The following is a 14,167-nucleotide window of genomic DNA, read 5'->3' as shown; positions in this document are numbered from 1 at the left end:
GATATTAGGTTCTGATCTCTGGAACCTCTAAATATTACCGTATATGGAAAAGGGTCTTTCAGATGAGCTTAATTTAAGAATCTTGAGAGAGGGGAAAAGAGGCAGAGGGAGACTCGACACTCATAGAAGAGAAGACAATGTGACCACGGAGGCAGAAATTGGAGTGATGTGGCCAGAATCCAAGTAATTCCAGCAACCACTAGAAGCTGGAAAAAAATAAGGAAGAGATTCTCTCATTCTTGAGACCCTGAAGTGGTCAGGGACAAGGTAGGAGAGGTTCTGCCAGGATCTCAATTTCAGTGCAGTAAAGTTGATTTTGGACTTCTGGCCTCCACGGCTATGAGGAAAAAAATAAAATAAAACTGTTGTTTGTAATTATAAAACTCATGGTAATTTGTTACAGTAGCCAGAGAGCTGTAATATAATTTGCCACTGGGATTTGAGGTACATTGTGAATGTAGTTTGGCATAATAAAAATATAGAGTGTAGAAGAAGAATTTGGCCAGAAGGACTAGCAGACAATGCTATGAGATTTGTTAAGGGACTCAAATAAATGATTGAGTACTCATTATGACAGAAGACACGTGAAAGCTAACTAAAGATTTTTTTTTTTCTTTTTTTGAGAGAGTCTTGCTGTCTCCCAGTCTGCAGTGCAGTGGCGCGATCTCCACTCACTGCAAGCTCCACCTCCCGGGTTCACTCCATTCTCCTGCCTCAGCCTCCCAAGTAGCTGGGACTACAGGTGCCCGCCACCACGCCCGGCTAATTTTTTTGTATTTTAGTAGAGACGGGGTTTCACTATGTTAGCCAGGATGGTCTTGCTCTCCTGACCTCGTGATCGGCCCGCCTCGGCCTCCCAAAGAGCTGGGATTACTGATGTGAGCCACCGCGCCCGGCCCAACTAAAAATTTTAAAAGAGGTAATTATTGACTCACTGTTCAGAGTAACTTTGCATTAGATATAGTTCCCCATCATGGCAATGGAATAGCTTTATGAGGTAATGAATTTCCAATCATTAAAACTAGGCTTCTATCATTATAACTGTTCAAATTCCATTTTACTTCAGATTACATAAAATCAGGATAATCATCTGTAAACTGATACAATAATGTAATCAACATATTTTCCCCCATGGTTTATTACATATTTCCCTTTTCCTGATAACTATCACTGTTAATTTTGAATGTAGCCCCATTGAAATTCTCCAATATATCCTGCTAATATAAACAAACAAATAAATGAATCTATTCTTTGCCACAAAGAGTGGGATATTCTCACATAATATTAATTTAACAAATTAATCTGTTTGTTGAGGTAATTCCCAAAGAATGGTTCAATTATTCTGTATTATTGTAATTTTTCAGCATTCCAAATGTTTCTTCTTTTCCTCTCTTTTTAACAATGATAATCCCACTTTATCTCATATATGATTTATTGAATATTCATATAATTCTTTATTCACACACATATTTGGCCCAACAGAGACAAATATTAAATATTGATCTTTAAACCTAGTGTAGTAGCCAGGTAGCTCTTAGGTAAATTTAATGAAGATTCAAATATAAGTCATATATTACATAAGTGTGTGTGTGTGTGTGTGTGTATGTGTTACAAGTTTCTATAACTCAGTGATATGTCTAAAACTAGCATCCATATAAGTGATCAATCAGAAAAAAGTCCTTGATAGCTGTTTTTAGCGTGTTTACAATTAAAATCCAAAATTTTTACACACTATATGTTTGCTAAATGCTCTGCTAAACTCAAATTTTGTTTTCTAAAGTACAGTCAAGAAACAAAGTCCTTCCTCAGTGGAAGATTTTAGTGTTATTCATATGTGTCCAGTTTTGAATAGTGTTCGCCTAAGATAAGTGATATATAACATAGTTTTTCTGCAAACATCTTAGTAGTTCATTATGCCTGCTAACCCTAAAATAGTCAAAACTCCACTTGTGCAAGTATTCATTGATTCATTCTAAAAATACGTACTGAGAATATACTGCCAGGCACTGTGCAGTATGTACTTCCAGGAACTGTACTAGCTGACAGAATGGACTTGGCACTGTCCTCATGAGGTTATAGATAATTAGTAGTAACATTAAAATGTGATGGGTGTTATGATAAATAAATTCCAGGGAACTGTGAGAACATACAGCAGAACTTAACCTTGTCTCAAGTTCATGGAAGGTCTTCCACAGAAAATGTATTTAAGTTGAGACAGAAATGTCGAGTAAGAATAAGCAAAATAAAAGGAGATCATAGAGAGTGTTGGCAGAAAGAACAACATGCACAAAGGGTCCAAAGGCAAAAGAAAGCTAGGTTTTTATAAGGAGCTGAAATAGTACAGATAGAATAGTTACAAAATAAGGACAGAGCACAATGGCATAATCAATAGTGTCAAAGGAGTTAAGGAGATTGGAGACAACTGAGGTATTATATACAAAAAAATGGTAGTATTAGATTTTTACTTTCAGATGGTTACTCTACTAGATGTACAGGAGATAGACTGGAGGAGAATAAGAACCTGGGACAAGGATGACGCTACCTGATCTTGGGTAGTAAAAGTGTGGATGGAGAGAAATAGACTTGTTTAAGAGATTTATGAAAGACAGACCTGACAAATTTCATTGTACCGAGTTAAGAGTCAGAGAAGAATTAACATTTCTGGCTTGTGTAACTTAATGGATGAGGAAGTTGTTCTGAGAAAGAGAACACTGAGAAAGTTCTATAGTTTTGAGAAGAGTCTATGAAGTCACTTTTAGACAGGTTGAATTTGACAAGCCATCAAGAAGTTTAGCTGAAAATGTCCAGTAGGCAGTTGGATATATGTTCTGCAGCTTAGGTGAGAGGTCTGGGTTAGATATTTAGGTCTGGATGTCATCATTTATTCAGCACCTCATTCGAAAATATGTTTTCTGATTTTCTATTATGGTTTAGGTCCGGACATTTCTAGCACATGAAAGTAGCTGAAGCCATGGAATTAGACAAGGTCCCAGAGAGAATAAAGTGAAATGAACAAAGGCCACAGAATCTCATAAACACTAATATTTGAACAATAGATTGAATTGGAAGAGGAGACCAGGTAGGAGATATAGAAGTAGGAGCTACAGATGTAGAAGAGAAAACAAAACAAAATCCAAGAAAATATTGGTCTCCTAGGATCTAAGGAGACAAAAATAGTCTATTAGGAATCAGGGGAGGAACAACAAGATAGAGAGCTGCTGACAGAGCAAGAAAGATGAACCACACAATGGATTTAATCACATTTAGATCTTCACTATGAGATTGGCTCTATTAGAGTATTGGGTGCTGAAGCCACATTGCAGTGGGTCAAAAAGAGAAGATGAAAACTAAATAAAAAATGCCAGGGTTTTCATAATTTTAAGATAAGATGGAAATAAGTAAGCTAATGTTAATATATAGATGCTCTAGAATAACTTTCAGAAGATTACAACCAGATGATAGTAAAATTTCTATGAAGGTTTTAAAGATATCATATCATTTCAGATCCTCTACATAAGCTGGTACATGGGCAATCCCAAAATCCTTACTATTCTACTATAATAAGATAGAGTTGATTAGTTATCTTCAAATTTTACAAATTGTCTGTAAACTAGCCAGAATGTAAGTATGCATCTATAATCTTTGGATACCCTTAAAACTCTGACATTGGTTTGCTGGCATATTTTACTCCCAACGCAAGTCAAGCAATTTTTAAAACGTCTGAACAATTATAAATCCATGAAGCTGATTGTTTTTTACTAAAAAATATGCTTCAATGTGATTTCATTATAAATGCATGGTGTCTTGGCTAATTTTTCCACAACTCATATATGTCTCAAGTTTCTAAATAAAAACTCTACAAGTCAATTAGAGAAGTAATAAAGTTATATCTGTGAAGGCTAGATAATGTAATATTTATGAAGCATAATTACCTTTCATAGAATATATATACTGATTCTGCAGTAAAATATTACCAATTCATCCAGAAAAAAATATATCTTTATGTAAACAGAATAACTCACCAAATAGCAGCCCCCAAAATAGGTATAATTCAAATAACAGGACAGTCACTGTTGATTACCTATTTTTAAAGAGCATCCTCCTTCCTTGCTAACAGAGACCTGGTTTAGTTCAATTAAGTGAGAGATGTGTGCATCATAGGAGGCTGCACTTATTGCTTAATCCTGATATGTAACACCATTTTATTTGAGCCAAATCATAGTAAATCTTTGGTTGTTGCCCATTGTATACGTCAGGAATGGATATGATTACAATCTTGGTCAATAAAACAGGGGGGAAAGTCTGCTGGCAGGTTTCCTGAAAAGTTTTCTTAACCACTGAAATGGTACATAACATAGGGACATTCTGTTTTAGCTGCTGGCCATTGCTATGTAGGGCTGTCATGCCTAGAGCTTTTGCAGCCACCTCAAGACCTCAGGAGAAGGTGTCTAAGAACTAAAACCAACAGGCTGAGCATGGCAGAACAGAGCGATGGAAATAACCTGGGTGAGGAAAGACACAGCTGAACCCCTGAAATAATGTTTAAATCTGCTTACCTCAAGATTCCATGTTATATGGGGGTAATACATTTTTTGTATTGCTTATGCCATCTTGAATTGGCTTTCTGTTAATTCTATGTGAAAAACATTAATAACAAATATCTTTCTATTCATTTCAACCATGTCAGTCAAAACCACTTGCTAAACTTTTAGAAATAATGTTCATTCTGTCATCTCTGAAAAGATTAACGACAAACAGATAATGAAAAGAAGAAAAACTTAAATATTCTTACTTGAATGCCAGCTCCCTCTGGCACTGTGATCTTCCACACACAATTCAGATTGTTGTCATAAGGCTCAGGGTATCCAGGTGACAAAATAGTCCCTTTGCGCTTAGTTAAAAATCCACCGCAGGGCACTAAAGTAAAGCAGTCCAAGAGAGGGAGTTAATTCTAATGCAAAGGATTAAAAAAGACTAAAGGTCAGAGATAACATCTTAGATAGATACTAGACTTGCAAATCAAATCATACGGTTTTTCAAAACTCATAAAAGCAATGAAAATTAAGTTTTTGTATACCATGAAAATGTTAAAAAATAATTAGACAGCATTAATGGATGACCTTTGAATGGCATATCTAAAAATAATACTACAATTAACTCAATAACAGCATATTATTTGTATTATATTACTAAAACATGCATTGACTAAATTTGCCTTAAAAATAGTTCATTTCCAGATAAATATTGTCTTGAATTTTTTAAAAAATTATTTGGTACTTTCTCCTTCCTACATTCTTGGAGGAGTAACAGCATCCACTGAAAAGTAATGAGGATGATGATAACAATTATGATCATAACATTTATATAGAGCCTACTCTATGCTAGGCACCCTCCTAAGTACTTTACATATTTTAACTAATTTAAGCCTTCCAACAACTAATGAGACATGAATAAGTATTCTCCACATTTAACAGCTGAGGCAATCAAATGGAGTCATTAAGAGATTGTCTTGCCCAAGATTACATATTAAGAGATGAAGCTGGCCAGGTGCAGTAGCTCACGCCTGTAATCTTATCACTTTGGGAGGCTGAGGTGGGAGGCTCACAAGTTCAGGAGTTCAAGACCAGCCTGGCCAATAGAGTGAAACCCTATCTCTACTAAAAATACAAAAAATTAGCCAGACGTGGTGGTGGGCGCCTGTAGTCACAGCTACTCGGGAGGCTGAAGCAGGAGAATCACTTGAACTCAGGAGGCAGAGGTTGCAGTGAGCTGAGATTGCACCACTGCACTCCAGCCTGGGAGACAAAGTAAGACTCCATCTCAAAAAAAAAAAAAAAAAAAAAAAAAAAAGATGAAGCTAAGATTTGAATCCTGGCAGTTGGAGCCAGAGTCCATGTCCTTAGGTGGAACTGAAGATACTTCAAGTGGTCCCAGTTCAGTTATTGCCATTCTAACTACTACAAGAAAGAACATGTATGCAGACTTACTCAGAAATCAATAAAGGCTTCAATCATTTTTAGAAGGTACTAAGCCAAAAGCAAAATTCTCATGCCATTAATAGAATCACCTTGATTCTGGTCATAACCTAACTCATAACTCTTAAATTCTGTATGACTTTGACGTGTTCTTTAAACTCTATGAAACACAGATATCTTACCTGTGGAATGGTAATGCTATTGTTTCTAAAAGGCTTTTGTGAAAAATACAAAGAAACTAGAATGTACATAAGAAACTAGAACACTGCTTGGAACACAGTTAGAAATCAATAAATCATATTTCCTTTTGCTACAACTATTATTTTAGGTTCCAATGGTACTGTGCTCCTGGGGAATTTGTCCTAATATGGCTATAAATGATGAGATATAAGGAACATATCTTTTGTAATAATTTTTTAAAGTGAATTACAGATTTGTGCCACTTTCAAAGACAAACGCAAACACCAGGGCAATTACTCAAAAAAAAAAAAAAAAAAAAAAAAAAGAAAGAAAGAAAGAAAAAAAAAAAACTGTTGCAAACTTTTTTAAATAGTGTGACAATATATTTTTTTAAAGAAACTCACTTAGTTGTGTTTTCTTACAAATCTCTGTTAATGGGTTATATACAAATTCTGTTTAAATTAGCCAAAATTAATTTAGCCCATTTAAATAGAAAACCAGCAGTTTTGCATGATTTGAGAATGGCATGCAATAGACAGAAGAAGAAATCTAAAATATTCACCCAAAAAATAGAACAAAAAAAAGTAATTGATGAAGTGTATCCTGCCAATTAAAAAAAAAAAAAAAACTTTATAGATGCTCTTCCTCTCCATCCCCACCATCCCCACTGCCACAACCTTTCCTCGTACATATATATATATATATTTTTTTCTGAGTTGCAACATTAATCACATAAACGGCCTCCCTATGGCTAGTATGTTTTCCATGCACTATATTTTTGAAATTACTGTCAAAATTATCTTTCTAAATTAAAATATGACATGTTGCTTCTCTGGTGAAAATCCTTAAAAAATTTCCCCATTGTCTGAATTCACAACTCACGGATAGTTTCTTTTTCCTTTTTACTTTTTTTTTTGAGACAAGCTCTGGCTTTGTTGCCTAGGCTGGAGTGCAGTGGTGTGATTATAGCTCACTGCAGCCTCAAATTCCTAGGCTCAAGCAATCCTCCCACCTCAGCCTGCAGAAGAGCTAGTACTACAGGTGTGTGACATCATACCCAGTAATTTGTGCATAGATATTCAGCTAATTTTTATGTAGCTAATTTGTAGAGACAGGGTCTATGTTGCTCAGGCTGGTCTTAAATTGTTGGCCTCAAACAATGCTGCCTCAGCCTCCCAAAGTGCTAGGATTATAGTCACGAGTCACTGTGTTGGGCCTACAGATAAACATAGTTAATTGTATTCGTCTCTGACTTCATCTCCAGGCTTATATGTAATTATAATTTCCCAACTCCTCATCATCCTAATCCCCCATCCCAGTCCAGCCTTCTAAACTAATATGCTCCCTTATTGCTGTCACTTGATCTGTCCTTCTCTCACCTAGCTAACACCTACCCATCTATGGACTTTCAGTGTGAATGTTACCTCTTCAATCCTTTGGAATTTTCCTGTGCTAAGTGTCCTATAGTTTCCCATAGCACCAAATGTTTTCCTGTACAATTTTATCATACTATGCTTCCATATTATTTTTATATTAGTTTCTTGCAATAGACTCAAGTCTGAGCAAAAAAGGTCACTTTTTTGCCTGAAACTCTGTTTGTCAAGATTCTAACTCTTCTCCTTCTTTGCATTATAAATTTTCTTCCATGCTGCTACAGTGACAAGTTATCTCCTCTTCCTCCATCGTCTCTTTCATGCATTGCATCAGGCTTTTGTCCTCACTGCTCTAGTGAAATGACCATGTCAAAGTCACCAGAATATTAATGTTGTAATATGATCAATCCTTAACTTGTATTTTACTTAATCTATGAATAATTAGTTCTCACTGTTGATCACTCCATCTGTCTTGAGCCTTTGTTTGCTTGACCAACAGAACACCATACTTTCCTGGTTTTCTTCTGTATTATTGGCTGCAGATTTTTTTTTTTTTTTTTGGTAACTCATTCTCCTCTTTGTAACTTTGTCCCAGGCCATAGTCTGTCTTCTAATCACCACCCCCGCTCAGTGATAACATACACTTCCATGTCTTCTATATGCTCTGACTACCAGATGTTTATCTCTAGCTGTGATTTCTGTGAGTTTTGCAATCATATGTCTAATAAGTATCTCAAAATGGATATGTCCAAAATAATAACTTTGAAATTCTTCCTCATCCACACTCTCTTTCATCTCAGGGAATGTCACCACCATTCACTCAGTTCTTAGGCATAAACCTAACATTCATCTTGATTTATCTTTCTTGCATTCAAGTTTACATTTACATCTATTCTCAATCTATCAGTAACAGCTCCACCTTAAAAATATATCCCAAAGGTTACTAATTCGTATCACTGTGACCATTATCTTCCTATCCAAATCGCATTACTTTTCCCCTCCATTACCTTGATAGGCTTCTAATCAGTCATATTGGTTCTACTCCACATCTCCCTACACTAACTAAGTGATTTCTTAGAAACTGATTAAGATCACATCACTCCACAGCTCAATATATTCCCATACTAGTTAGAAAAATTTCAAACTCACCATGGTCTTCAAGGATCCAAGTGACTTGGCCCTCTGCTCTGCCTCTCTAAACTCATCACCTATCACTCTTTGCTATCATTTACTGTGTTCCAGACACTGTGGCTTGAACATGTCAAGATCTCTCTCCCCTCAACAGTTCATACACTTGCTCACCAACAAGAAAGACTTTTATTCATCCCTCCCTTTGTTCATTTTATTCAGGTTTAAAATGGCAGCATGCTCTGGATGTCTGGTAACTCCAGCTCCTGTTTTATTTTTTTCTACAGCATTACCACTCCCCAAAAGAAAAGAATGTATTTCTTGATGACGTTTATCCTCCTTCACTAAAATGTAAAATGTAAATGCAAAATGTAAGGACAAAGATCTTATATTCTTATTCAAAACGATGTCACCAGTGCTTAGAATAGTGTTGGCATGCAGTAAGCACTCAATAAATTCTTGATGAATAAATCACTGAAGAACTGATTGTGTGTCTGTATATATCTTGTGCTTTCAAATTACCTCTTTATCATTCCTGCATCATTCCTGTCTCCCAGTATTTTCCTAAACAAGCCATATTTGTCTAATTCTATGTCAATCATCTTTATTTATTTACCAACAAAATACGCTATAGAAAAATTAGCAGATAAGCAATACCACATACAGAATATTTTACATTTGACTCTCATGTATATTACTTAATCTAACATTTGCATCCTGTTTTTAAAAGATATATGATAAATTTCTGTTCTGATCAGTATTCAGTATAATATGTGGATTAAGAAAACAGGCCTTCAAATCAAGCAGCCTAGGTTCAAATCAAATTCTGCTTTTTTATCTAAGCCAAGAGGTTTTAATACCTGTAAAATAGAGATAATTGTATCTACCTTCCAAAGTTGATGTCAATATTAAATGAGATAATGCTTAATAGTGCTTCATTCAAATGCTAAAAATTGCTATTTATTATTGTATTTAATAACTTTTTCATGGATGAATGAGTAGATGAATAAATGGATAAATGAATAAGATGGAGATTTTGTATATATTTCTTCATGAATTTTTTCCCATTCTAAGAAAAGATGAAGTAGACAGGTGTTGCCATGGAGACTTTCAAGTAAAAGTAGTTCTTTCTGAGTCTCTAAAGAACTTAAAAAAACAGAACCAGATAAGCTGATCAGATAAGCAGCTAATTAAAGACTCTTTGCCTAAGGCGAGTAGGTGGTGGCTTCTGGGGCTTTTCAAAAAAGACCTCCCACTAACAGAAGTACTTATGCCTAAGGCCATATATTGTCAAAGCTATTAGTGGCTGCAGGGGGTTATTTGAATCACAGCGTCTAAAATGGAGGAGAGCCTGGGCGTTTAGGAGACTGAAGAGTTTAAGAAATGTGAAGTGTAAAAAGGTCAAATTTGGAAGATAAAAACTCTGCCTTCAGCATAGGTTTTATTTTTCATTTTTACATTGGTCTCAGCTCTAATTATTTTAAGTAAAATTTTATTATATTGTATTGTAATTAAGAAAGGCTTGGAACGACATGCTTTGCACAAGATTATTAAATATTGTTTACAAACCAGTTGTTAAAGTTTGTGAATCTTCTAATTTGGTATTTTAACTATAAGCACAACTCACATATCATGTCTAATGGGGCTGCTTTCCAATCAACAGTTTAGTTTTAGTACGTCAGTGTGTGCAAAATTATTGAACATTTTCTTGTGCTTTACTGTGACAGAAAAAAAAAAGACAGTGTTGATAGTAATAATAAGAACTGTGAAACGGAAAGGACACAATTGAGAGGGAAATCATTAGGAATGTAGAAAGCAGTATTGTTTTGGTTTCAATTGGATGCTCACTTGGCTTAAGCTGTTAACTGAGCATTCATTGAACTGTGAAGATAGAGAAAAACAATCATCATGTATAAAATCCTGTAAATAGGCTGTCAAAGATTATATCTAAACTGTAAAGTGTAAATAGAGAATTTGCTCTCTCTCAGAATAAAGCTCCCCATATAATATGTAAATCTATTGCTTGCGTTTTACCAACATACATATCTTTCTGCAGATGTCAGAAGAGTTTGAAACCTCAGATTTGTAAAGGTCTAAGCCAGGAAAGTATGCAAGAGTATCACCATGTGGTGGATACTGAAATGGAAAAAATATGGACCTTGGACTTGGGAAGTTGGTGAGGGTTGTCAGACCCTCTACAGATATTCAGGAAATTGATACAGTAATTTACTAAAATCCATTCACCGAACAAAAGTTTACTGAACACCTGTTGTGTGCCAAGTCCTCTTTCAATTGATCCCAAAACCAATATAGTGACAATGGAAAGGGGGACAATTAAGACAGTTTAAGAAATGTTTTACAACCAAAAATTATACATAATACATTTCGATGGCTGCGGTAAAGGTAATGATATAAAGAGTAAACGGTTGATGGATGGCAGAAAATTATTTTAGATAGGATGGCCAAGAAAGATAGGAGACGTCAATGAAATGATGTAGTGAGACAAAAAGATATCTGTTCCAATCAGAGGAAATGAGAAATTCAAAGACCTTGGGGCAGATGTTTTGTGCAGTTAACAGATGTTGAAAAGGAGCACAAATTAAAGAGAACATTTTGATATCAACATAAGATAGCTCTGTACTTGACTCTCATATTTGAATATTTAAGACACTGAGCTTTTTCTATCTTAAAAATATTTTAAGACATGACCATTTTTATTCAGAACATTTTGAAGCTAAAAATACTTGTAGTTAAAAATAGAAATGCAAACTGTATTTTCATTTATGTAAAGATTAGTAGTTGGACCAAATGGTAAAACCTAAACTGGTCTGTCTTCTGAATGTCATTTAGAATCATCACCTTTCTATTTCTTCTCTACACAGACCCCATATATCCATCTGTCATATTGTCAACTTTCTGGATTTACACCTGTTCCACAAGGAAGAATATTTTTAAAATCGTATAAGGTAATACGTCTTTTTCATGTGATCTTGGCAGAAAATACAAGTCATCTGACACAATTTTCTATCTCTGGATATGTACTTTTAAACTGCTTCATTCTATTCAGGTTGCTATAACGAAATACCACAGAATGGGTGGCTTATAAACAACAGAAATTTATTTCTCACAGTTCTGGAAGCTGGGAAATCAGCACTGGTAGATTTGATGTCTGCTGAGGGCCCCTTTCCTGGATTATATATCACCGTCTTCTGGCTGTGTCCTCACATGGTAAAACAGGCTAGAGATCTCTCTGGGGTCTCTTTCATAAGAGCATTAATCCCATTCATGAGAGCTCTGCCCTCATAACTACCTTCCAATCCCTGCCCCCAATACTACCACCTTATGAGTTAGGATTCTAACATAAGAATTTGGGGGATTCAAATATTCAGACTACAGCATTCTGCTGCTGGTCCCCAAAATTAATGTCCTTCTCATATGCAAAATACATTCATTCCATCCCAATAGCCCCACAAGTTGTAATTTGTTCCAGCATCAACGAAAAGTCTAATGTTCAAAGTCTCATCTAAATATCATGTCAATCACATATGGGTGACACTTTAAGATAAGATTCATCCTGAGGCAAACTGTCCTCCAGCTGTGAGTCTGTAAAATCAAACAAATTATCTACTTTCAAAATATAATGGTGAGACAGGCACAGGACAGATGTTTCCATTCCTAAAAAGAAAAACAGGGCAGAAGAAAGGGGTAACAGATCTTAAGCAGGACCAAAACTTTAAAATTCAAGAAAAATCTTTTTTGGTTCAATGCTCTGTTCTTCAGTCCCACTGGGCCTATGGTCTCACCTCCTAGACTCACAGGTGGGAGGTCTCCTCCCAGACGCATTGCAGGGAAGTTTCCATATTCTGGACCTACTGGAGGTTATAATCTTACTTCTGTGACTTTGCTGGGCATAATACATACCACAGCTCTCACAGATTAGAGTTGCATGCCTGTGGTTCTCCCTGACTACCATCACATCAGTGGCTCTACTGTTTCACGATCATATGGGTGGCCCCACCTCTGTAGCTCCACTGGGCATTTTTCCACAAGGTAATGCTAAAAGTGTGGGGCCATCCACATGACCCCTATGGCAGATCTCTGTCTGGGCAGAGAGGCTTTCCAGGACACTCTTTGAAATCTACACAGAGGCAGCCACATTTCCATAACTTTATTGGGTACAGGGCATGGTGAACCAGACCCACAGGAACTATTCCTCTGTAGCCAAGCAGACTGCATGAATCAGAGCCTGGGGCTTAAGGCCCTTCCTTTGAAATCTGACTCCTAGGCCCTTACACTCTGGGCTTGTGACTGGATGGGCAGCCTTGATCTCTGAAATGCATTCAGGTTCATTCTTCCTTTGTTTTGGACAATAGGTCCTGAATTCTGTTTAGATGGCTGACTAATCTTTGCATTGTATTGATGAATAGCTTCTAGCTTCTATTGAGATGGTCAGTTCATACTAGTCTTCTTATCAAACAGTACTTGACTAAACTTTTTTTTTTTTTTTTTAAGACAGAGTCCCACTGTGTTGCCTGGACTAGAGTGCAGTGGTACGATCTCGGCTCACTGCAACCTCTGCCTCCCAGGTTCAATCAGTTCTCCTGCCTCAGCCTACCAAGTAGCTGGGATTACAGGCATGCACTACCATGCCCGGCTAATTTTTGTATTTTTTAGTAGAGACCAGGTTTCACCACGTTGGCCAGGCTGGTCTCAAACTCCTGACTTCAGGTGATCCACTCGCCTTGGCTAAACTCTTAAAGTTCTCTTTTGAATAGGTCTTCTCATTTTTCCAATATGGGTAGGTTGAAAGTTTTTAAAATATAAAAGTTTTGATTCCCATTTGTTTTTTCTTTTCTTTTTTTTTTTTTTAGACAAAGCCTTGCTCTGTCAACCAGGCTTGAGTTCTGTGGCATGGTCTTGGCTCACTGCAACCTCTGCCTCCTGGGTTCAAGTGATTGTCCTGCTTCAGCCTCCAGAGTAGCTAGGACTACAGGTGTCCACCACCACACCTGATTAATTTTTGTATTTTTAGTAGAGACGGGTTTCCCATTGCCCAGACTGGCCTCGAACTCCTGACCTTGTGATCTGCCCACCTCAGCTTCCCAAAGTGCTGGGATTACTGGTGTGAGCCACTGTGCCTGGCCCTGATTTCCAATCGATTAACAATTCCATGTTTAAATCATTGGCAGTCAAGAGAAGCCAAGCTGAACCATTAACATGTTGCTTATTTTCTTAGCCAAATATCCAATTTCATTGTTTAAAGTTTTACCTTCCAGAAAACTCCATAACATGAACATAATCAGCCACTTTTGTTATAACGTGGCATAATCTTTGCTTCAATATAACAATAATATTCTTTCCTCTATTGTTCAACTACTTGTTCCTCATTTCCATCTAAAGATTCATCAGAATTGGCTTTACTATCCACATTTCTACTAATATTCTATTCATAACCCCTTAGATATTTTAGTAAAAAGATGGTGCCTTTCTCAAGAGCTTTCCTCCTCTAAT

General features: G+C 36.3%; 1 protein-coding gene across 6 annotated transcripts in view; it reads right to left on the bottom strand.

The window, feature by feature from the left end:
- The window catches only part of LOC105475960 (CUB and Sushi multiple domains 3), a 1,218,758-nt gene that overhangs the window by 153,698 nt on the left and 1,050,893 nt on the right, over window positions 1–14,167 (bottom strand). For all 6 annotated transcript variants that reach the window (XM_011731490.2, XM_071067898.1, XM_071067897.1 and 3 more), the window contains one exon: window positions 4,793–4,917. In XM_011731490.2, the coding sequence (XP_011729792.2) occupies window positions 4,793–4,917 (125 nt within the window). The remainder of the gene's footprint in view (window positions 1–4,792; window positions 4,918–14,167) is intronic.

Source organism: Macaca nemestrina, chromosome 8 (genome assembly GCF_043159975.1).
Source record: "Macaca nemestrina isolate mMacNem1 chromosome 8, mMacNem.hap1, whole genome shotgun sequence".
Lineage (NCBI taxonomy): Eukaryota > Metazoa > Chordata > Mammalia > Primates > Cercopithecidae > Macaca > Macaca nemestrina.
The sequence above is the reverse complement of the archived record's forward strand: the minus strand, read 5'-3'. Positions and strand labels throughout refer to the sequence as shown.